This window comes from Squalius cephalus (genome assembly GCF_949319135.1).
Source record: "Squalius cephalus genome assembly, chromosome: 14".
Lineage (NCBI taxonomy): Eukaryota > Metazoa > Chordata > Actinopteri > Cypriniformes > Leuciscidae > Squalius > Squalius cephalus.
The window spans coordinates 8,841,909-8,867,113 of NC_137135.1; the positions used below are offsets into that span (position 1 = coordinate 8,841,909).

At 39.6% G+C, this 25,205-nt stretch overlaps 1 protein-coding gene across 5 annotated transcripts in view; it reads right to left on the reverse strand.

Moving 5' to 3' along the window:
• arhgef9b (Cdc42 guanine nucleotide exchange factor (GEF) 9b) overlaps window positions 1–24,937 on the reverse strand; it is a 93,281-nt gene extending 68,344 nt beyond the window's left edge. For 3 of the 5 annotated variants that reach the window (XM_079892342.1, XM_079892341.1, XM_079892343.1), the window contains exons 1-4: window positions 24,776–24,937; window positions 22,366–23,901; window positions 15,152–15,290; window positions 13,870–13,976 (exon numbers count right to left, since the gene is read on the reverse strand). In XM_079892342.1, the coding sequence (XP_079748468.1) occupies window positions 13,870–13,976; window positions 15,152–15,290; window positions 22,366–23,829 (1,710 nt within the window). In that variant the 5' untranslated portion in view covers window positions 23,830–23,901; window positions 24,776–24,937. Of the gene's footprint in view, window positions 1–12,352; window positions 12,373–13,869; window positions 13,977–15,151; window positions 15,291–22,365; window positions 23,902–24,775 lie in introns of those variants that run through there. The other 2 variants (XM_079892344.1, XM_079892349.1) reach the window with 2 other exon arrangements.
• Window positions 24,938–25,205: the final 268 nt, after the last annotated feature.

A 25,205-nucleotide genomic window follows, 5' to 3' on the forward strand; every position in this document is an offset into this window, starting at 1 on the left:
TTGAAACGGTGGCTAAACTAACGAAAAAGAAAGCTTCAAGCACCGAAGTTTCCAAGCAGCACAGCAGTAATGACTTTATGAACTTCTTCACTTATAAGATTGATAAGATCAGGGAGAAAATTATAACTATGCAACCATCTACTACAGTATCGCATCAGGCAGTGCATTGTAGTCTCCCTGAGGAAAAATTTGATTCATTCGTTGCTATAGGAGAGGAAGAATTTACTAAACTCGTTAAATCATCTAAATCTATAACATGTATGTTAGACCCTATACCGACTAAGCTACTGAAAGAAATACTTCCAGAGGTCACAGATCCTCTTCTTAATATCATTAATTCATCTTTGTCTCTAGGATACGTACCAAAAACCTTTAAGCTGGCTATGATTAAACCGCTTGTTAAAAAAACGCAACTTGATCCTACAGAATTAGTCAATTACAGGCCGATCTCGAATCTACCTTATCTGTCAAAGATATTAGAAAAAGCAGTGTCTTTACAACTGTGTTCCTTTCTTGAAAGAAATGATATCTGCGAGGATTTCCAGTCCGGATTTAGACCGTACCATAGTACTGAGACAGCTCTCATTAGAGTCACAAATGATTTGCTCTTATCATCCGATCGTGGTTGTGTCTCTCTATTAGTGTTACTCGATCTTAGTGCTGCATTTGACACTATCGACCACAACATTCTTTTAAATAGACTCGAAAATTATGTTGGCATTAGTGGAATTGCACTAGCATGGTTTAAATCATACTTATCTGACCGTTATCAGTTTGTAGCAGTAAATGAAGAGATGTCTCATCGATCACAAGTTCAGTATGGCGTACCACAAGGCTCAGTACTAGGACCGCTGCTGTTCACTCTGTACTTGGTACCATTAGGAGATATCATTAGGAAACATGGCATTAGTTTTCACTGTATATTTCTTCAAAACCAAACGAAACCTACCAATTCACAAAATTAACGGAATGCATAGCTGATATAAAAAATTGGATGACTCGTAATTTCCTACTTCTAAGTTCTGAAAAAACAGAGATTCTAATTATTGGACAAAAAACTTCCTCACGTAATAACCTAGAATACCGTCTAACACAGTGGTTCTCAACTCCAGTCCTCGGGACCCGCTGCTCTGAACATTTTGTATGTCTCCCTTATTTAACACACCTGAATCAGATCATCGGCTCGTTAAGAGAGACTCCATGAACTGAACTGAGTGTGTCAGATAAGAGAGACATACAAAATGTGCAGAGCAACGGGTCCCGAGGACTGGAGTTGAGAACCACTGGTCTAACACTTGATGGCTGCTCTGTTAAGTCTTCGTCGTCGGTTAGGAACCTGGGTGTGCTCTTTGATACCAATCTTTCATTTGAAAGTCATGTGTCTAGTATCTGTAAAACTGCATTTTTTCATCTTAAAAATATATCTAAATTACGCCATATGCTCTCAGTGACAAATGCGGAACAGTTAGTTCATACGTTCATGACCTCAAGGCTAGATTATTGTAATGCTCTACTGGGTGGTTATCCTGCACGCTTAATAAACGAACTACAGCTAGTTCAAAACGCAGCAGCTCGAGTTCTTACCAGAACCAGGAAGTATGACCATATTAGCCCGGTTCTGTCAAAACTGCACTGGCTCCCTATTAAACATCGCATCAATTTTAAAATATTGCTGATCACTTACAAAGCACTAAATGGTTTAGCTCCGCAGTACTTGAGCGAGCTCTTAACGCATTATAGTCCTTCACGTCTATTGCGATCTCAAAATTCTGCCCAGTTGATAATACCTAGAATATCAAAATCGACTGCTGGCGGTAGATCCTTCTCCTATTTAGCACCAAAACTTTGGAACAGTCTTCCTAACATTGTCCGGGAAGCAGACACACTCTGTCAGTTCAAAGCTAGACTAAAGACACATCTCTTTGACCTAGCATTCACATAATACATTATAGACTTCTATAATTCAGTGTTAGGCTGCATAGATTAGGTCAGCTGGAACCGGGAACACTTCCCATAAATCCTGATGTACTCGTTACATCATAAGAAGAATGGCATCTACGCTAATTTTAGTGTCTTTTGTTTATCCCAAGGTTTTCCCGCAGCCTGCCGGATCCAGGCCGTATCCAGATCTGATGAAGGACCTGCGCCTGGACCCGATGACAACGCAGTGCTGAAGTGCCAACTAGTCTCTCCCTATGGAGCATCCCTTTACCACTGAAACTCAATTGAATTGAAACTCACTTCGCGTATCTACCCCGAATTGATAAAATAAAATAAAATTCTGTATCAAAAATTATAAGGAAACACCAGTACTTTGTTTAGGCTTGGTTTGTAGGGAATTCCAAACCTGCGCACATATATTCAAACGCACATAACTATAGAACCAATTCTTAATGCGCATGTGACCGCCATCAGCGTTTCTCACAGGTTCGCGTTTAAAGTCTGTGTAGAGAGAATGGTGTCGTCTTAGCGGCCCCTAATTTAATAACAAATGATCGTTGCGACGGAAGCGAATCAATCAAAACTAACTTTAGCTGGAAAATAACTTTATTAAAGAACCGCTATAAAGCCAAAACAATCTCTGTTACCTTAAATTATACGTTTATCTCTGTAAAGTTGCTTTGAAACAATCTACATTGTTAAAAGCGCTATATAAATGAAGATGACTTGACTTGACTTGACAAGAGCTGTGGGGACCGGGGGAAGATGGTACCTGTGACAGTATTAAGGCCTCGATAGTCGATATATATGGGCGAAGGCCACCATCCCTTTTCCCTACAAAGAAAAAACCTGACGCCGCTGGGGATGTAGATGGATGGATAAGTGCAGTACTGTCAGACAATGTACTGATGTTGCAGTATTGGGTAAAAGGTCAATGGCACAGTCCCAGGGACGTTGAGGTGGTAATTGTGTGGCCTTGGTTTTGCTGAATACTTCCATGAACTCAGAGTATTCTGGGGGTATTTGGGTCTGCTCCTGGGTTATAGGGCTTTCTACATTGGTGGTTAAACAGGGAAGCTGGATGTTAGATGGGTTTGACAGTGGGTTTGACAGTAAGGTGACCATTGTGCAAGTTCTTTGTGATTCCAGGAAATCTGAGGGTCATGGGCTGCTAACCATGGATGTCCCAGAATGATGGGGTTTTTGGCTGAAGAGATGACATACAGAGAAACAACCTTAGTGTGGAATAAACCAGCTTGAACTTTGTTTTCTCCCACCGGACTTGTTTGTGTAGGTGAGGTAAAGGGGGAAAAGCAAGCAGTGGTTGGACCAAAGCACTATGAGGCAAGGGAGGGGGATTCAAAATGTTTCTTAACTTAAAAGGTTTTTTTTTTCTTTCTTTTTTTTTTGTGTGTTTGTCTTGTTTTACTACTTCCACAGTTCTTTTAAGTATGTATCATTATATTATTTACAATACACAGCATGGATTTTAAAGGTACAATATGTATGAATTTTGTAATAAAATATCCAAAAATCACTTGCACAGTGTGATATATTTCCTGCAGTTGTGTACTTACAATATCCCAAAAGTTCCCAAAGATTTTTAATCTCAGAGAAATTCCAATTTTAAATAATGGCTCGTCCCTGGTCATTGTCGCCTGTCAATGACGTAATATCCGTGTTATCACTGGTTTCCGCTCGTTCTGCCATAGTAGTGATGGGAAGTCCTACACAGTCATACATTTTTTGTATTTGTTATTAAATAAACTTACATTTCGCCGAATGTAAGCTATTCCTGAAAATAATGTTTTAGTATAATAATAATTGTTTAGTTTTACAATCCATTCATTGTGTTTCCAATCTTTAAAATAATACAGTGAAAAGACAGTAATTATGTGATAAACATGTTTCCAACGTGTTTTATTTTGTTACACTTTTTGAAGTTCAACAAAATTCTTAAGAAACATGCATTTCATCCCACTGAAGAAATTGCACGCATGCAGCTCATCGGTTCTCAGTATGTCAAACGTGTCCGAAAGAAACTGTCTTCGGTTCTGGACTGGTGATTGAGAACCGCTGTACCTGTACGTTCGGTAGTACACGCATGCTCAGTATCAGCTGCTTGTGCTCATCACTTCTCTCAGCACAACATGTCTCAGTTCAGTGAACTGTTGGATTTACAGGAGTAAAATATACTCCGGGATATTAGTTTATTTAGAGTCAGAGGGACTGTCAGGCATGTCCGAAAGTGAGTAGTTGTGGATCAGCGCTGACGCAAGACGCGAATGGTTTCGAACTATTCAGTCCTATTTAGTGTACTGGTTCGACCGGTTCACTAAATGAGAACCGGTTAAAAAGAACGTTTCATCACTATGCCATAGTAACCATGGCCATAGACGTCAACAACTGCGTTACGTCTAGCGCCACACTCACGCTGTTGTTGTTTCGTTCAAGCAGACTTTGGGACAAAAGGAGAACTAAAACAAGGATCAATATCAGCGTGGCGTTTTTGAGATGCCGAGAGCTTCGCGTCCACGACTAACTTCGACTTGACGCCACTCCTGCATGCACTTTATTAGACAGGTGAGCAAATGTACATAAAACTAATCAATGTTATATAGCTCAACATGATGAAATGTTAGAATATGATCTGTATGTCATTCTAATGTTGATCTAGCTTACTGCTAGTCTCATACAGCCAACAAACTAACACATAGAGTAACATTATGGGCCATATTTTAACGATCTGAAACGCAAGTATCAGACGCGAAACGCAAGTAACTTTGTGGGCAGATCTCGGGCGCTATTGCTATTATACCAGCGGAATAAATTACTCTTGCGCCTGACGCAAATCTAATATGGGTTGGTCTGAAGTAGCTACATTACTCATGTGGTTTGGGCGTAACGTGAAATAAATCAGAGCGTCTCACATTCCCTTTAAAAGCAGGCGATCTTATTCCATGGCGGATTGCTATTATAACGGCAGATATGCCAGGCACATGCCAGGAGTGGTTCACAGCCGAGGAGACCAACGTTCTCGTCAGGGCCTTAAAAGATAGATAAGTGACATTGTATGGGGATGGGAGAAACCCACCCAAATTAGCTTTGGTTAAACAGGCGTATAATAATTTGGGTAAATGTGTAAGCTATATTTATGCCTATATTTTCACATCTTCATGGACACCACAATGATTTCCCTTGTGTGGTAATATTTTTCCTTGTAATTAGGCCTATGTGTGGTTTGCAAAAATGGGAACTGCTGCCTGCGTCTGTGTAGATGAGAGAAGCAAAGTGTATGCGTATTGTGCACACGCTACATTATGGCCAAGCATGCGCCCTTAAAATAGCATCTGAATAATGCGCCACTTACTTTAGACTAGGTTTTTCCTGGTCTGTGGCAGAATTGTTTTCTGAAACTGCAAAATAGCACCAGGGAACGTTTGTGCCGGAACACGCCTCCTCTTTTCGCTGAACCGCCCCCGTGAGCACAAGTTCATTCCCTAATACCGACTCATTCGTCTAATAAACTGACCTGTATGAGTAGAAATACAGCAATTGCATGTAGTTCGGTAGAATGAAATGGCCTTATTCCTTTATATCAGCGGGACTCGCGTGTGGCGCTGATATCTGTCTCTAATTGGCAATCACGCCCTGCTTCATACCACAGTCATGTTAAAAACATCAATGTATTCACTCATCCATAAACATTATTAGATCAATCGGCATGACGATGGATAAGTTCCATAATTTCGCTTATACGTCATCAACCTACGCCTTTGTTATTGTAAGAGGTTAGCGACCCCTAGCAGTGAAAAAATTTACATATTGTAGCTTTAATTAAAAAAAAAATTGGGGGGGGGGGGCAACTCTCAGGTGGAGGAGTATCTGACCCCACTGACCCCGCGATTTACGCCTATGATTTATGCCTTTATGCCTACGCTCATGTGACATTGCATTTCTTCATCATCATTAAAGTTTATTATTTGCATGAATTTTAAAGCCATATTAGACCAAACTTCTGATATATGGCTTTCTGAGTGCACACAATGCTATGGCGAGGAGATAAACGTCGTGGACTGTGTACAGCTCACTGAAGGAAGGAGCTAAGCTAATAAGGTAGATTCCATCGCCAGTCATGGGCGGGGCCTGTTCAAATGTGACGTGACATTGGAGCACATTCCTGTTTCAGATTTGTCGGGGAAATAAGAGTTGATGGATTTTTACCACTATAGGGTGGTTGTGTACATGCACTGTGGACACATAAATATGTTCAAAAACAACATAAAAGTGAATTTTGCATAATAGGTCGTCTTTAAAAACCCAGATGATGCACTTAACCAAAAAAACCGAAACAAATGAAGTGTGGAATGTTGGACACTTCATGCACCCAACTTTTACAGCTTTGTACATAGTGCGTAAGTACATAGTTTATAAGTGCATAGTGCCTCATTTGGGACACAGCTTCTGACTAGTTTAGTGAATTGGCGTAGGCCTACTTGCTTGGTGAATCAAACTATTGATGCAGTCTTTAAAGGGCACCTATTATGCCCCTTTTCACAAGATGTAAAATAAGTCTCTGATGTCCCCAGTGTGTATGTGAAGCTCAAAATACCCAACAGATAATTTTGTATACAAAAACGTTTCAGGTTACGACTGTAACCTATGTTCCCTTAGAACAGGGAACGAGACACTACGTCATTGACGCTTTGGGGAACGCCTCAGGCGTGACAGGTGTCTGAAATCAAATATCAACTCACAGCAATCATGTTGACCGGCGACAGCCCGTGAATCATCAGCTTGATTGATTAACACGCGACCTGGATGTATAAAAGGGAGCCTTGCACACATGACAACATCCTATCGTCTGAAGGGACTGTTGCAGGCAGGCCCCGAGGCATGGCTGGGAGACGTAGTGTCTCATTCCCTGTTCTCAGGGAACATAGGTTACAGTCGTAACCTGAGACGTTCCCTTTCGAAGGGAACTCGACACTACGTCATTGACGCTTTGGGGAACGAAATACCCACTCCGCCATGCTGAGGGAAGTGCATGCCAAAAGGCAGTGACAACTGTCAGAACCAGTAATTCAGAAAACACTGGAACCACTCACCCTTAGGTCACATCGGGCTGTCAGTGATAGCACTCCCTACCGGTCATAGCCCAAGCTAATGAACCAAGAAACCGCCAGAACATAGTTAATTGGGGGTATATCTGGGTCAGCTCAAAGGCTTAGGACCACAACTTCCAATAGAAGGGTCCCTTCTAGGGAATGTGGCTAGGGAACCCGAGGGACCCCCAGCCAGTCACTATTCAGGGGAGCATGCCTCCTGAAATACAACCAGGCTGGCCTGGTGATCTATACTAAGACACACAGTCTGGCCATTGCCTGTCTGTCCGAGACAGAGCCTCTGGAAGTTGCCTTGGATAAGGCATCCAGAAACCGAAGGCCTGCGAAGCTGGCAGAAACCATTCAGTTCCAGATCACAGAGACGGGATCTCCCGGAGAGCGTGACTTAACCTCAAGAAACGACGGAAGTCGTCCACTCAATCCACGGGTCTACCCAGTGCTCGATCCGAACACTGGGGAAGTAAGAGAGGGTTCAAAACCAGGAAGGTCTACTGAGACCTAAGACCTGATGACCCCCTCATGTGGGGAGCTCCAGTACATGAGGGCTCATATCAGGAAGGCCGGTGAGGCCTGTAACCTGGCGACCACAGTATGTCGGAGCTCATACTCAGGAAGGCCTGTGAGGCCTGAAACCTGGCAACCACAGTAAGTGGGAGCTCGAATAGCTTGATAGCTTGAAAGGGAAGCGCCTGTCGTAAAAAATTGCGACAGAAGACCCAAGGTGGACCCACCTAGAGTGGGACCCAAGGTGAAGAACCGGAGTCTGAGCCACTTAAAAAAGGGAATGAAGCGGACAGCGCATAACCCTTACCATAAATATGGATTTTAGAAGGTACACGAAACGAAAGTGCGTGTACTTAGCCAGTCCAAATCCAGGAAGGCCTGGTAAGGCCTCTAACCTGGCGACCACAGTATGTGGGAGCTCATACTCAGGAAGCGCTGTGAGGCCTGAAACCTGGCGACCACAGTAAGTGGGAGCTCGTATTCAGGAAGGCCGGAGAGGCCTGTAACCTGACAGCCACACAATGTGGGGCTACCTTCAGAAAGGCCTAATGAGGCCTGTAACCACAGAATGTGGGAGATAGCTTGAAAGGGAAGCGCCTGTCGTAAAACATTGCGACAGAAGACGCATCTAGAGTGAGACCCAAGGTGAAGAACCGGAGTCTGAGCCACGTAAAAAGGGAATGAAGCGGACAGCGCATAACCCTTACCATAAATATGGATTTTAGAAGGTACACAAAACGAAAATGCATGTACTTAGCCAGTCCAAATCCAGGAAGGCCTGGTGAGGCCTCTAACCTGGCGACCACAGCATGTGGGAGCTCATACTCAGGAAGGCCGGTGAGGCCTGTAACCTGGTGACCACAGTAGGTGGGAGCTCATACTCAGGAAGGCCAGTGAGGCCTGAAACCTGGTGACCACAACCTGTGGGAGCTTACTTTCAGGAAGGCCTGGTAAGGCCTGTAACCTGACAACCACACCATGTGGGGCTACTTTCAGAAAGGCCTAATGAAGCCTGTAGCCTGATAACCCCTGAATGTGGGAGATAGCTCAAGAGGGAAGCGTCTGTCGTAATACATTGCGACAGCAAGACGCATCTAGAGTGGGAGTGATAACCTGATAGTCACAATGCGTGGGAGCTCACATTCAGGAAGGCCTGATGAGGCCTGCATCCTGACATGTGGAAGCTCACAACCAGTGAGGCCTATACCCTAGCGACCACAGTGAGTGGGAGTTCACATTCAGGAAGGCCTGATGAGGCCTGTAACCTGACATGTGAAAACTCATAACCAGGAAGGCCTAGGAGGCCTGAAGCCTGGTGACCACTGAATGTGGGAGCTTAACACTCAGGAAGGCGGAGAGGCCTGAAACCTGGCGACCACAGCATGTGGGAGCTCATACTCAGGGAGGCCTATGAGGCCTGAAACCTGGTGACCACAGTATGTGGGAGCTCATACTCAGGAAGGCCGGGTGAGGCCTGTAACCTGGCGGCCACAGTATGTGGGAGCTCACATTCAGGAAGGCCGGGTGAGGCCTGTAACCTGACATGTAGAAGCCCATCACAAGGAAGGCCGGTGAGGCCTGTAACCTGGCGACCATAGTATGTGGGAGCTCATAACCAGGAAGGCCTGGCGAGGCCTGTAACCTGGCGACCACCGTGTGTGGGAGCTCATATTCAGGAAGGCCGGGTGAGGCCTGTAACCTGGCGGCCACAGTATGTGGGAACTCACATTCAGGAAGGCCGGGTGAGGCCTGTAACCTGACATGTAGAAGCCCATCACAAGGAAGGCCGGTGAGGCCTGTAACCTGGCGACCATAGTATGTGGGAGCTCATAACCAGGAAGGCCTGGCGAGGCCTGTAACCTGGCGACCACCGTGTGTGGGAGCTCATATTCAGGAAGGCCTAGTAAGGGCTGTAACCTGATACCCCAGTATGTGGAAGCTCATAACCAGGAAGGCCGGATGGGGCCTGTAACCTGGCGACCACAGTATGTGGGAGCTCATAACCAGGAAGGCTGGATGAGACCTGTAACCTGATGACCACAGTATGTGGGAGAGTTGACCTCTTGCACTTCAACTAAGCAGACTACCTGCTATGTGTGGACGACTTCTCGAAATTTCCTGAAATTGCAAAGTTGACAGACAACAAGCCAGCATGTAATAACGGTACTGAAGTCAATATTTGCAAGACATGGGATTCCAGATGAAGTTGTTTCAGATAACAGACTGCAGTTTGTGAGTGCTCAATTCCGCAACTTCAGAGATAACTGGGAGTTCAAACACTCAACTTCAAGTCTAAGATATCCTCAGTCTAACGGTCAAAGTGAAAGAGCTGTTCAAACCATCATAAACCTACTCAAGAAGGTGCAAGAAAGTCAAGGAGATCCATACATTGCTCTTCTTGAGTACAGGAATACGCCACTAGGAGGAGTGAAGTTATCTCCTGCACAGCTTCTTATGGGCTGTAGATTGAAAGACAGACTAACAGCGAGTAAACTGCTACAGCCACAACTGCACAAATATGTTCAGAAAAGCCTAGGACAGGCAGTTGAAGCAAAAGTCCAACTATAATCGTGGGGCAAGAAACCTGCCTACTCTGAGTGAAGGAGAAAGGGTGAGACTGAGAGCTGAGGATCGTTGGCAGCCAGCTGTGAAAAGCCAAGGTCATACCTGGTTCAAACACAGCATTTAAAGTGGCAGACGACAGTGCGCACTTAAAATTCATAGATCGTTATAATGCCTTGGTGTGGTTGCTAGTTATCATTATAGTTATCTTTATAGTTACTGTACTTGGTGTGAACGGGCCATAAGTCATGTAGGCATACATTTTGAGTAGTCTGGCTGAGGAAACAACAATAGACAGGATAAAATGTTGACGAACAGGAAAACAATGATACTTCCTGTCTGAGAGCTTGTGCGTAATAGCAAATGCTTCTCAGTTCTTTTCGAATCAACTTGGAGGCGGACCTCACCAATAAATATGCAACAACACCATTGCTCTATAGTAAAAGATACTACCAAGGAAATAGAGACCATGATAAAAGAAGCTGAATATCGTCTCAAATATCATAGGAAAGGAGTTCTCAGTTATGTTGCATTAAGTATACTTGTCTCAAATGTTTCTCATAAAATTTCTTAGGAGAAATAAAAATAGACACAATAAATCATTTTTTGACGCACAGTAAGAGAATGGAGCTATAAAAGGAATGTGAACAATATCTCAGATAATTTGCCCTTGATGAATTTGATGACAGGTTTGAGGTCATATTGAGCCCAGTAAGCATCAGCCCTATAAAGCAACCAAGAAAACCTTTCTGTTCCTATAAACACTGTTATAAGCAAGCAACTGCAGCATTAGTGGACGACAAACTGTCTGTTTAAACACAGTAGAAATGACTGATCATGTCCCACAATGTTTAACGCCTGATGAGTAATTCATGCAGCCTTGAAACAAGGAGCATGATTCTCCTCTTTAACAACCCATCATCATTACTGCATGAATAAATACATTCTTCAACAACAGCAGGTCAAGGAGTAATTCCAGGTCCTCAAACGGAACGTCAAACCTTTGCCATTTAAAGTCTGCGAGTGTGCGATCTTGTAAACATAATCTGTGATAATTGGACTGCAATTACAATTGAACATGAACTATGCATATTTTCATCATTTTGAAAGCCAATTGTGATACATTATGCACCTGCCATTGCAATTAAGTCACCATTAACTGCTGGTCTGTAACAAACATTTTAATCACATCATTGCCTTGACAAATTTCTAAATTGTAAACCTGGTCTTACTGAGTCAGTTTCTGAAGCTTCTAAACTTAAGTAAAGACAAATAAACACAAACTAATGTGAAACAATTAAACAACAAAAACAATCAAACAAATTAATCAAATTAGTGTCTAATTAAAAAAAAAAAAAAAAAAAAAAAAAAAAAGACTAAACAAGCTATCATGTATCAAAATAAGAGTACTCCAAAAAGTACTCTTTCCACTATTAATTTTTTTTTTTTTACATAAATTGCAGTATGAGAGAAAGTGAAGAACCAATTATTATATGAGAAGTGCAAAAAAGGAGTATAGAATATGAATGTGGAGTGGAATGGCTTTTACCAGACTGATGAGGAAAGAGGCCACTCAACACCATAGTTAATCTCTGATTCCCAGCATGCATGCTTTGTTTGAATTGATGACTAATGTCTTTAAATAAAACCTTTACATAATGCAATCGAGGGAACAATTTTAATAGTGACCCCAAATTAGCTGTGAGGCTGAGATTTCACTCCCCAAATTACAGCAATCCTTTGCGAGCATGAGCTTAAGATGACATGAGCTCATCACTAAACTAGAACTCAAAGTAGCTTCATCAACATTTTATTTAGAAGTTGAGTGCTTCACGCATGTACACATCTACTCCTAAAAATGTGTAGGAAGAAAGCTCAACTCATTTACTCTGTATGATGCCATTTACCATTCCGATGCCTTCAGACATATAATAAAATATATGAAGAGTAGAGATACATCCAGGCCCATTTAACCAGACTAAGGAGCTTTTTAAAGATTGCAGGCATGACAAAATGTGTAATGGGATATCATCACAATAAAACCCCTGACAACAACTATTAAATTAAATATTACATCATAGATATGACATATTGACGGATGATTGACAGATATGACATATTTACATAGATATGATAGATTTTTCAAAATGTTATTTTATGAATAATAATCGAAATTATACAAGCAGTGTTTTCGGGCTGCTACATTGTAACTGACCTACCTGTAACTCTGAAGACCTCGATTAGCTTTCTCAGGTGTCTTTGATTGGGATTGAAGCTAGACTCTGCAGTGCATTGTCCCTCCAGGACCGGATTTGAGGAACCCTGACCTACAGTATCACAACGTTGTCTACTCTTGCATTCCGAAGGTTATGTACATACCTGATGTCATTGCAACACAGTGGAAAAAGAAACCATAACCATGCCAACTGGCCTGGATCAGCAGGAAACAGCAATATTTCCCAATGAAAACTGGTAACGCTTTAGAATAACTGAAGAGGTAATTAAGCGCTTGCAAGATTGGCTTTTAATATAATTTGGCTGTCTTTGTGAAAGGATTTTTGGGGGGGGGGGGTTTATCAGTGCTGCATGACCAAAGAAAACAGAAAAAAGGGCTGTGGCATTCCCTTTTGCCAAAAAGATAGGAACACATCCGTAATACACTGAGCTCAATCCATGAGTGGGAATACAAAAATGCAGAGGTCTAATCTGTAGTTATAACAGAAGCCCTAGAGCTGCCAAAAGTAAAAAAACACGTCATGCGGCAGACTTTTGATAACAAATAAATAGGAAGATCTTGGTGCAGGTACACACTGTGCATTTACATTTACTACTGACATTGTAACAATACAAAGATGGTTGAAAATCAACGAAGTTACCCTTTCAAATGCAACTAGCAAGTAATACAGGACAACTGAGTAGTGCTACAGTAACACTTCAGCTCCTACTAATAACTAATATGGAAACAAGAATAACTAATCATTAAGGAATATCAAATTTAGGACTGATATAGTTCCCTAATAGTTAATCAGTAACTATTGAATGAAATTAGCCTCATAAAGAACTATTAACTACAGTATGACCAATTAGAAAGAATTACTAATTAACTACTAATCACAACATTAACATGTCTGATATTTGAAGTCAAGTGTTAACTATAGTGACTACTAGTGATCTTAACCAAAGTGAAAAATGTGTTTAAAGGTTCCAAGTCCAGATCGCTTATTGTCGAGTGACAAGGTAACACTTGAGCAATTAGGTGAGGCTTATTAAGAGTTTCACAAAGAATTATAGAACGGATTGTATCTGTTTATGTGTGAATAAAACCTTATATTTAATTTGTTCAATGTATAAAGAGACTGTGTCTCTTTCAGAAAACTTAGATGAAACTGCTTGATTCATATTGATTACATTTACAATGGCTTTGTGAACTTTTTGAAGCTCCTAAGTTTTGGTTGCATGGAATTTCAGTGGAGGGACAGATATCTCTCTGGTGTGATTAAAAATATTGTCATTTGTGTTCTGAAGATGAACAAAAGTCTTATCGGTTTGGAATGACTTGAGGTTGAGTAAATGATGATGACGATTTCATTTTTGGGTGAACTATCCTTTTAAAAGAAGTAACTGAAGTGTTAATGTTGTACCACTCATTTGTCTTGTATCACTTTCTCACTCAGAAACATTATTCCCAAAAACATAAAGCAAACATCAGATGAAGAATAGAGGGTGGATTACTCACCATGTTTACATGCAGTGGTCCAGATCCTGGTCTAAACAGCTTCCGTCTGTTAGATCCTGTGCTGCTGTTCCTCATACGGAGAATGCCTGACTTAGCCATCGATTTAACTGCAGAACAGATTGCTAGAATAAGTGCAAGTGCTCCATATAAAATTATATTAAAATTCGTGCCACAACATGAAACTCTAACCAGAACTACATGAGAAACTTGAGAGAATGAAACTGCTATGAAAGATGTCCTAACACTGATCTAAGAGAAGGGTAGTCCTATTCAATTTTATGATTTCATATTATTAATATTGCTCAGAGATCAGATTGTTTGGAGAATGTTCAGGCTACTGGTCATGTTTATTTTGCACTCCTTGTGTTATGCTTTTTGTTTATATATACAGTACTGTACAAAAGGCTTAGGCAAGCTAGTATTTTCACCCAAAAAATGTTTTTAAGACAGTTATTTGTATATTTTTTGCTGTAGTGTGTCAGTAGTAAATATCAGTCTACATTTCCAAACTTTCCTTTTCCCATTAATTGTTATAATCCAGTGAGACTTGTGTATGCACAAGGAGTCTGACAACAACCGGTATATGATCCACACTGAGATCTGATCTTACCATCATCAAGTCCGTCTGTGATTACATGAAATGGAAAAAAAAAAAATGAGACAGACTAAATCCAGAAGAACTGAGGGAACGTCTTCAAGACGCTTTAAGAAACCTACCAGCAATCTACTTGAAAAACAATGTGCAAGTGTCCCTGGACAAAAGCTGTTTTAAACACAAAGGGTGGTCACACCAAATATTGATCTGATTTAGAAATAACTTAATTCAATTGAAATAAAGGTTAATTAATAAATAAAATCTATTTATGACATATTTTTTTTAAGCATCCTCACTTTACAGCATTTTTACACAAATGCCTGAAACTTTTCAGTGTACTGTAGTTTGCAGACAAGTTTCTTCATGCATCTTGGAGACGTTGTCGCAGTTCTTCTGGATTTAGTCTCAGTTTTTTTCTGTTTCTTCATGTAATCACAGACAGACTCAGTGATGGTGAGTTCAGATCATACCAGCTGTTGTCAGACTTCCTTCTGCATACAAAAATCTCACTGGATTATAACGATTCATGGCTTAAGGAATGTTTGGAAATGTAAACTGATATTTCCTACTGACACACCACAGCAAAAGATATAAAAAAAAACATTTTGGTTTGAACCATTTTGAAATTAATTCACTATTCATCTATTTCTGCTTATGTCTGTATATGCGTTTTGACATGCACTGTACCTGGAGGAGTGAGCACATGTGTCAGGGCAATGGGCTCTAGTGCAGAGAGAGTGGTTGGCAGCGGCAGTGAGCGACACCGCTGAATCAGAGCTTTAAGTGGAGGATCTGCAGGCGACTGGCCAGGAGGGCGTGAGAGGGTCTGAAAATCACTGCATTAAGTCAGATAACCCTTAAAACAGCAACATATTACATTCCACTGCATCCAAAGTGTCTCATTTACCAACTGGCAAATAAAATATTTCATGTCAAGTAGTGAGTGGGGTTAATCAGGAGAAGAACAGTATCTGAAAACATCTAACTGAGAATACAGTCAACAGTAAATCGAAAATAGAAATACTTTTAGCTATTGGACACCCAGGCAGAACAATAGCTTAAATTCATACTAAGTATACTACAAATCAATTAACACATTTACTGACATACTGTATCGCTTGAGACTTACTGATATAAATATTATAATAGTACTTCTTTATTGCACAATGCACATTTCTTAATATTAAGCCTAAAATGTGTTTAATATCACAATTAGAAAGGCTAGTGTGATATAATATCAGTCTTTAAATGCAAGATATTTAAAGTGTATCTAAAGTATGCTTCCAATAGTTAAATTTTAGCACAATCAAATATACTTAAGTGTATCTTTAGTTGGATCTCAGCACTATTTCTGGATAACTAAAGTACATTAAGTACAAAATTAGTTGTTCCAATTTAGCAGACTTAAAGTATGCCAATTTAGGATACCAAAAGTATAATTGCAGGGTATTTACATAAATATGTAAATGTATTTGTAGTATACTTAGCATAAAATAAATGTATTTCAAATACATTTTAGAAAATTTATTTTTCAACAGGGTCATCATGCGAATGGTTGTTAAGATGTCAGATGTTCAATACATACAGTTATTAAATGCATGTCTACATGAGCAAGGTTAGTGTGTAAAAGACCACACAGCATGTCATATGTTACCCAACAATTTGATGTTAGTAAACCAACTATCCTCTCCAAACATTCAGAGGGTGACATGTTCCTACCACTGACTGTTTTGTTGCTGGTCTATATCTCTGCCAAAAATAAATCAAAAATTTAGAATATAGAATGTAATTCATTTAGAATAAAAATATAGAATTTATATATATATATATATATATATATATATATATATATATATACAGGTGCTGGTCATAAAATTAGAATATCATCAAAAAGTTGATTTATTTCAGTAATTCCGTTAAAAAAGTGAAACTTGTATATTATATAGACTCATTACATGCAAAGTGAGATATCTCAAGCCTTTATTTGTTATAATTTTGATGATTATGGCTTACAGCTTATGAAACTCACAAAATCAAAATCTCAGAAAATTAGAATATTACATGAAATCACACAGTAATTACACAGTGATACCATGGTCATTGAACCAGGTTTTGGTTCTTTTGGCAGTGTGGGCAGGTGCAAATCCTGCTGGAGAATGAAGGAAGCATGAAGTGCTCTGAAAATGTCCTGGTAGATGGCTGCGTTGACTCTGGATTTAATAAAGCACAGTGGACCAAAGTCCTCTTTTCTGATGAGAGCAAATTTTGCATCTCATTTGGAAACCAAGGTCCCAGAGTCTGGAGGAAGAATGGAGAGGCACACAATCCAAGATGCTTGAAGTCCAGTGTGAAGTTTCCACAGTCTGTGTTGGTTTGGGGAGCCATGTCATCGGCTGGTGTTGGTCCACTGTGGTCCACTCAACGCAGCCGTCTACCAGGACATTTCCAGAGCACTTCATGCTTCCTTCAGCAGACAAGCTTTATGGAGATGCTTCCTTCATTTTCCAGCAGGATTTGCACCTGCCCACACTGCCAAAATAACCAAATCCTGGTTCAATGACCATGGGATTACTGTGTAATTACTGTGTAATTTCATGTAATATTCTAATTTTCTGAGATTTTGATTTTGTGGTTTTCATAAGCTGTAAGCCATAATCATCAAAATTATAACAAATAAAGGCTTGAGATATCTCACTTTGCATGTAATGAGTCTATATAATATACAAGTTTCACTTTTTTAACGGAATTACTGAAATAAATCAACTTTTTTGATGATATTCTAATTTTATGACCAGCACCTGTATATATATACACTTATAGTATATTGCTTGTATGTTTCGAAGACAGTAATAAATTTGTAATGTACTAACACAAATAAAAAAAATAATCACGAATCAAGCATGTAATTAGTCCCTACACAGGCATATACTTAATATATATATATATATATGTACACTTGAAGTTGTTCCAATTTAGCACACAAAATGTACACACAATTTTATTACAATTAAAATAGCACACTTCAAGTTAACCAATCATTAACACACTTGAAGTATACTAAATTAGTCTGGCTGCAAGTATACTTAGCATAATTATTTTTTCACCAGAGTACTACTCCTAACCATACTGAACCTGCTGATCAGTAAAGGTGTCTTAGGCCCTGTCCCAAATGGCGCACTTCATGCGGACTTTCGGTCTCGTGGACTTGAATTGCGCGTGCTCGCTGAGTCTACGAGTCCGTAGGCTGTCCCATTCAGCATTTTACCGCTCTGAAGTGTGCTCAGCAGCGCCCCCTTTGTACCCTTGAAGCGGTCTTCCGCGAAGCCCGCATAGAAGCAGGCTCCACGCACTTTAACTACCCAGGAATCCTTGCGAAAGGCCAATCAGACAGCGGATGGGAGGAGATTTTACTCACGGATAATTGTTGACATGGCTGAGAAGAAAATATTACGGTTTTTATGACCTAAATGTACATTTTACCAGTTACCTACAGTTTATACAAACATTATGGTCATCGACCAGTGGTTGATGTCTCAAACATAATAATAGCGCGTTTAATAATACGATCGCATTATTCATTAAATAAATAGAACCGAATGGCAGGGCTTTACTGAGTCATATGTAAACAAAGTATGAATATTGAAACCTGTAAATTCATCTGAAACTCATGCACATTTTCATTATGTTTTAAAATTGCAATCTTAGTTCAAATGGAACATTATGTATTATTATGTACAACTGTACATCATTTAAATAAGCATGATATATCTATTGTCTAATGCCCAGGTGATATGCACAATATCAAAATATAGAACTGCAAAATTAGGCTGTGTAGTTGACATGGAGATAAGACGTTGGAGCGCAAAAAATGTGATTTCTCCTGTCCAACAACAACCAGGCCTGTAATATTTCTGTCAGTAAGGTTATTTTTCACTCTGATGTCTCTGAAAATAAAAAGCTAGATGATATATTAAACTTTTTCTGTACGATGGGTAAATATCATATTCACAAAGCAAGATACCTTAAATTCAAACCTAGTTGCACATTTTTTGCTTATGATTTACAGTTATTCTTCACTTCAAAAAATCCCCTCCAATAAAAGAGCTTAGAAAATATCCTGTATTATAGAACAAGTTTTATATAAATTGTAAAAATATTTTATTTACTGTTATTATTTACTTTCATTTTCTCTGTATCCCCACATGTTCATTGTTTTGTATTATTTCCATTGTAATGATTTATATTGTTTATACAGCCCATTATTTCCGGCGTGCTGATCGAGTCTGTCCCAAAAATACCTCTCAATGCGCCCTCGTGGACTCGCGCCAAGGGCCCTATAGGTCTGCACTACATGACGTCACCAAAGTGTGGACTCTGAGGAAGTCCACAAGTCCGGAGTGTGCCATTTGGGACAGGGCCTTAGAAGGTGCAGCCCATCTGATTAACATGAGGACAACACTTCTAGTTTGTAAAGTCCAGGGGTCAGAAAGTAAAAGTCCTGCCATATGTTTATTCCACCCATGAACTCAGCCATCTCCTGGCTGAAAAACTGTGCTAATTAGCAAATCCAGGTGATTGGAACAAAATACTGAGGAGGACTTTTACTTTCTGAACCTGGACTTTACACTTCTGGTTTCAATTATATGCCTATTAAATTCACATTGGGCACTTTATTTCCAGTTTTCAAACGTTTTCTTCATTTAAAACAAATGCCTCTCTGGGCTTTAAAACAAACGCCTCTGCTCTGGGCTGATATAAGAAGAGTGAGTTTGGAGAAAGGAATATTCGAACTCGGGTAGGTTGCGTCAAAAGCTAAACCAACTGTCCTTACTCGCCACTCTCCACTGTCCCAGTTACTGACTTGATTTTTATTGTAATTTTGTCTTTTTCAACCAGACAGTGAAGGGTGGAGTTAATGTAAATATACCCTTCATTATGATTATAATATTTAATAATTAGAACTTAAAATAATAATTATAATGAATACAGAGTCACAGTTTTACTTTTCATTGTGGGCAGTGTTTCCCAAGCCTGTTCCTGGAGGCACACCAATGTACACAAATGAACATTAAAGGGTTAGTTCACCCAAAAATGAAAATTATGTCATTAATGACTCATCCTCATGTCGTTCCAAGCCCGTAAGACCTCCGTTCATCTTCGGAACACAGTTTAAGATATTTTAGATTTAGTCCGAGAGATTTCTGTCCCTCCATTGAAAATGTATGTACGGTATACTGACCATGTCCAGAAAAGGTAATACAGACATCATCAAAGTAGTCCATGTGACTACAGTGGCTCAATCTTAAGTTTATAAAGCGACGAGAATACTTTTTGTGCGCAAAAAAACAACAAAAATACACAGAACAACAAAAAAAACAACGTACAACACAGAAGCGCTACACAGTTATACTACGTGAACTCACTCGAGGCCCAGAGAGAAGGAAATGAATAGTGGAATAAAGTCGTTATTTTTGTTGTTTTTTGTGCACAAAAAGTATTCTCGTCGCTTTATAAACTTAAGATTGAGCCACTGTAGTCACTTGGACTACTTTGATGATGTCTGTATTACCTTTTCTGGACATGGACAGTATACCGTACATACATTTTCAATGGAGGGACAGAAAGCTCTCGGACTAAATCTAAAATATCTTAAACTGTGTTCAGAAGATGAACGGAGGTCTTACGGGCTTGGAACAACATGAGGGTGAGTCATTAATGACATAATTTTCATTTTTGGGTGAACTAACCCTTTAATCCTTTTGCTTTCCTGATTTTATCCCAGGAGGCCCATCCCATGGTAACTCCAGTTTAGATCCAGCTGCACTTCAGATGATGCCATTTTTAGATGGACAAAGTGCCAAATATTACCCTTAAATTGTAATCGTTACAATCACAAGCTGTAATCATTGCCTTAATATCACGTTCAGGTTTTGTTGACAAATCAGCAGAAATATAGCTTTTCAGGTCCAACCACATCTAATATTCCTGCTGTAAAACCACCATAATTTTCTCTTTTCAAATTGAAAAACAATCTATCAAAACATACATGGACCATACTGCCCTCATGAGAAAATACAGCCACTGTTAAATTCGCATGCATGATGAACCTACTCAAGTTTGTTACTGTGACAACCAATGTTAATATGCTAGCAAAAGTGACTGCAGTCTGAACAGAAAAAAATATATCTGATCTGTCAACTTATTATTTTAACAGTTAGTCTAAAAAGTTGGTAAATTTTGAGGAAAAAAAATTATCGAATTTCCCCTACAGTGTGACCAAAGACAATGCAACACTCACTAGAACAAACTAGACCAAGGCTGGCGCTGCTGTATTTACAAAGGACTAGAGGATTTCCATCTGGTAAAGACAAAGGTCTTTTACATTAGTCAGTTACTAATTTAAAGTTACAGGTTACAACATATTAAATAATTTTTTATTTTTTTTATATCACTCTCTCTTGGACTACAAAGATAAAGCAGATTCTGCAAGAGATTTTTTTTAAACTTAGATTAGGATTACAATTTAACACACTACATCCTGTAGAGTTTAGCTCCATCACTAATCAGACATCTAATCGAATTTAAAGTTGTCCCTCATTTCAAAGGCTGTGTCCTCCGGAGGTTTCATTTGTCGGCCACGTACTGTACGTTATAAAATATGTCTTATTTTAGAAAGGTAACCATTAACAAATTGACCGTTATTCCTAGTGAAGTGACTTTGGATTGTAGTGGTCAGTTTACTGAAATGAAGGTATTTGGCTGACAAATACAACTTCCAGAGGACTCAGTCTTTGAAATATTACACAGCTTAAAGGCTGTATGGCTTGATGAGGTGCCTTGAAACCTGCAGGATTATTCAATGTGTTGATGTAATTTCCACTGAAACAGGAAGACAGTGCGGGACATAGTAGCTCAAAACTAGTAGCTCCTCCCTTTTTTTAAATGGCCAATAGCGTTTTGTTCAAACCACAGCTCGGCCAGAGCCATTGAGCTCGGCAAACAACTCAGATTCTAGAGGCATTTGAAAATCTGATGAGAAGCTGAAGTGCAGAGTGATGTCATCAAAATCATTGATCCATATTGGCGAAATGATATTGTAAGTTTTGAACGCTTATATCTTCTAAATGCAAATTTTGTCATTATTTTGAAGCACACTAAATGATAGATAACCTTAAGGCTAACATATTCATACTAAAAGCAAAAAACAAAAACAAAAACTTAAATTTTGATTTCATAGGAACTTTAAGTCTTAAGGATTGCTTGGTAAACAGGCAGGTGTGTGTGACAAGGAATGTGTAACCCAGGTACTGGCACTAAATGGAACTAAATTCTGCAGGATAGAGGGCCACCAGGACCGAAGTTGCTCATTCCTACTCTAAATGAAACTGTTTAAATAGTCAGATCCATGACATATTTATAATAGCATTTGGAAAACACATCTTTCATTGACTGCAAAATGAGTTAGTTGTGCAAACAAGTTAGTAGTGCGTTGATAGCAAGGTCAGCATGACACAAGGTAATAAAATGAATGCCAGCCATGACAATAAGATTGAGCAGCATTAGGATAGTCTTCTTATGAAATGTTTTTCAACATAAAATCTTATATTTACTTTCTTAATAAACATTCCTGGAAGTTTGTTTTCATGATATCTCATCAAAAAGTAATGATTTCTAAAACATTTTAGCTGACAACACCATTTCTTCTTATTTTGTCAACCCCACCTTTCTATCTACCTGTCATAGAGACCCCCTTTCACCATCCAATCAGCTATCAATGGACAAAATCCTACAGTACACTTATTGAATATCCCGTTCACCTGAAAATATGTTACATTATAGAAATAAATATTGGTTGTGAATGTCATTAAAAAAAAGTCACAGTTTAAGGCAGCTTACATTACCTTAAATATGTCCTCCGGGCAGTTTGTTATACTTTTCCTATCTGTGCAAATATCTTGGTTTTCATCAACAGTTTTGTTAGATAAGTGATGTGAGATCACAGTGTTTTCTTTTGGTGTATCTAGTTCTTCATATCTTGGGTGGCTCTCAATGGTGGCAAGAGAGATATGAGTCGAGCTGAGCTGAGACTGGGATTCATCCGAGTTATTACACAGGGAATTGCTATCTCTTGGAGAGTCAGGGCAAGTTCTCCATGCCTTCAGCACCACAGGAGGAGAGCAATCCACCTTGTCACTGACAGTTGAGACCACCATGTCAGTAGATAACGTAGATTTACAGTGAACTGAGGTATCGGCTTTGTGCTCACTCTTGATTGGCATATTGTGGATGAGCTCTCCTGGCTGATCTGTCTTTCTCAAATTAAAAGGCGACTGCTGTCCTTCAGGGGGGGAGAATGAGCGAGACGAGTTTCTCCATTTCATTGCTGTCTCAGCCACACTGTTGAAAAATCGGAGAAGGCCTCGAAAATGGCTGCTTTTGCCATCAAGGCCCGTTTGTTCAGGTGCAGAGTTCAAATCTTTGACCAGCTCAAAGCTGACCGAGCCATAGTCCGAATCAATGGTTTTGTCCAGGGTATTCATTGACTCAAAACTACTCTCTGCTAGCGTCTGACTTCCTTTTCCTTTGAGGGAAATTCTTCTCAAGTAATTCAAAACATCACCCCCCTTTGACCATCGTCTTCTTTGAGGTATCTTGAGGTTTTGCTTCACATAGCAGGATTCCTGTTCCATCACAGATGAATTGTTGCAGTTTGAGAAGTTGGGGTGAGATTTCTTAGTATACATGACTCTTTCTGACAACTTATACCCATTTTGGTTGCTAACGGTGTCCTTGGTCTCCTGGTGGACAATCTCTGGGGTTGCAGCTGGGTCTATGTCCTCAAATGAACAGTAGAAGTCTGCAGTGTGTCCTGCAAATGAATGTCTCTTGGCTTTATTCCTAAACACATGCTTGAACTCTGAGGAAGGAGATTCCTTGCACATATACACATCATCTATGTCATCTTTCAGGTCAATGTCGAATTTGGCATCAGAAATCTTACCAGCTTTCCCTCTAAAAACAGATGGGGACTTTAATTTCTTGAAGGACCTTACTTTGTTTGTGATTGACAGTTTTAGAAAGGACGCTTCACCTGGGAGGATCACTGAGTGAGGTCGCCTGTCCAAGTCAGAGGTGGCCTTACGGCGATGCAGGATCCTCCAGATGGCTGCAGTCCTGGAGCGCCGGTTGGGTTCCTGTTTTTCTCTTCTGAGAGTCTGACAGGGAGTAATGGAGTCTGAGGAACTGGACTCTGGAATCCATGAGATCTCAGTTTTGCTGTTTTCTTCAGCTGAGACATTGAAAACACTATTGACAAATCCATTGGTAAGATTAGACTCTGACATGGGGCTGGTTGTTCTATCCATCCTCTCTCATTTTAAGACAAAATGTCAGGTGTCCAGTTTATGAAGCATCATTTTTGTCATCCTTGAGAAAACCTGTGATAAAGCAAAAATCACACAAAATGGGAGATTTATGTCTCTTATGTAAAACAACGCAATGCAAATTATCTGTTAACATTCTGCATTCAGATATGTCCCCAGGATTGTAAAAACCCAATATGCCCATTAAAGACAAACAAGAATACTCTTCCGCTTGTTCTTAATCCAGGTCCACAATGAACTTGTAGTAACCTGTAACATGAACCACCTGTCTCTCTCTCTCTCTCTCTCTCTCTCTCTCTCTCTCTCTCTCTCTCTCTCTCTATACACACACTCTTTATAAATACACACACAAAACTACCATTCAAATGTCTGTGGTCTGTAAACATGTTTTTGAAAGAAATTTATATTTTTATTTAGCAAGAATGATTTAAATGGACATTTAGAATGTTACAAAACATTTTTTTTATTTTAAAAAGTTTCTGTTCATCAAAGAAAAAAAAACACTGTAATCACAGTTGCAATGTTCACACTGTAACACAACTGTTTTCAACTGTCATAAGAAATATTACAATGATTTCTTAAGGATCATGAGAGACTGAACTGCTGTGAGTAATGGCTGCTGAAACTACAGGAAAAAAAAAATATATATATATAGAGCTTTAGAACTTTAAACAAAATAAAAAAGTCTTACTGACGGCAAATGTTTGAACTGTATACGCATATACAAGAATATACGTACAACATGAGGTGTGATTTCAAATTCTAATCCTGTAAGAATTTTCATAATGCTATATAATCGGAATGTACTTATTCAAAAAAACTAAACAAAAACAACAAACCCCCCCCCCCCCCAAATTAGACAATGTTATGAACCCACACTTCAGGAAATTCCTATTCTTTGATAAGAAAGGGATTTGGAAAAACTTACCAAATTAGACTTCTCCGGTTGAATCAGTGCGTGTCTCATAGAAGGACAAAAACCATTCTGTGTGAATCCTTTAACATTAAAAATGGTTTTCCAATATAATCATTTGGACGACTGCTAATCCACAGCATTCTTCAGAAATGGTCTAGGGTTTTTCTCAGCCTGATGCCCCACAGAGACCGAACAGACGCCACATACACACACGCCCAGTTCCTCTCATTAAGTTTGAAGTCATGATCCAGTTATTTTTGCCACTCTTCCACTGCAACTACAAAGACTCTAAATGGAACACACTATTTGGCTTGGTCAGTCCTTTTTACATTTGCAGTGAAATATTAATTTGAAATAACTTTTCATAGCCACAGTAGTTTTGAATATGTTCATCAGTGCAGTGAAGAGTGCTGTAATGTATATAGTAAATCAACACAATACA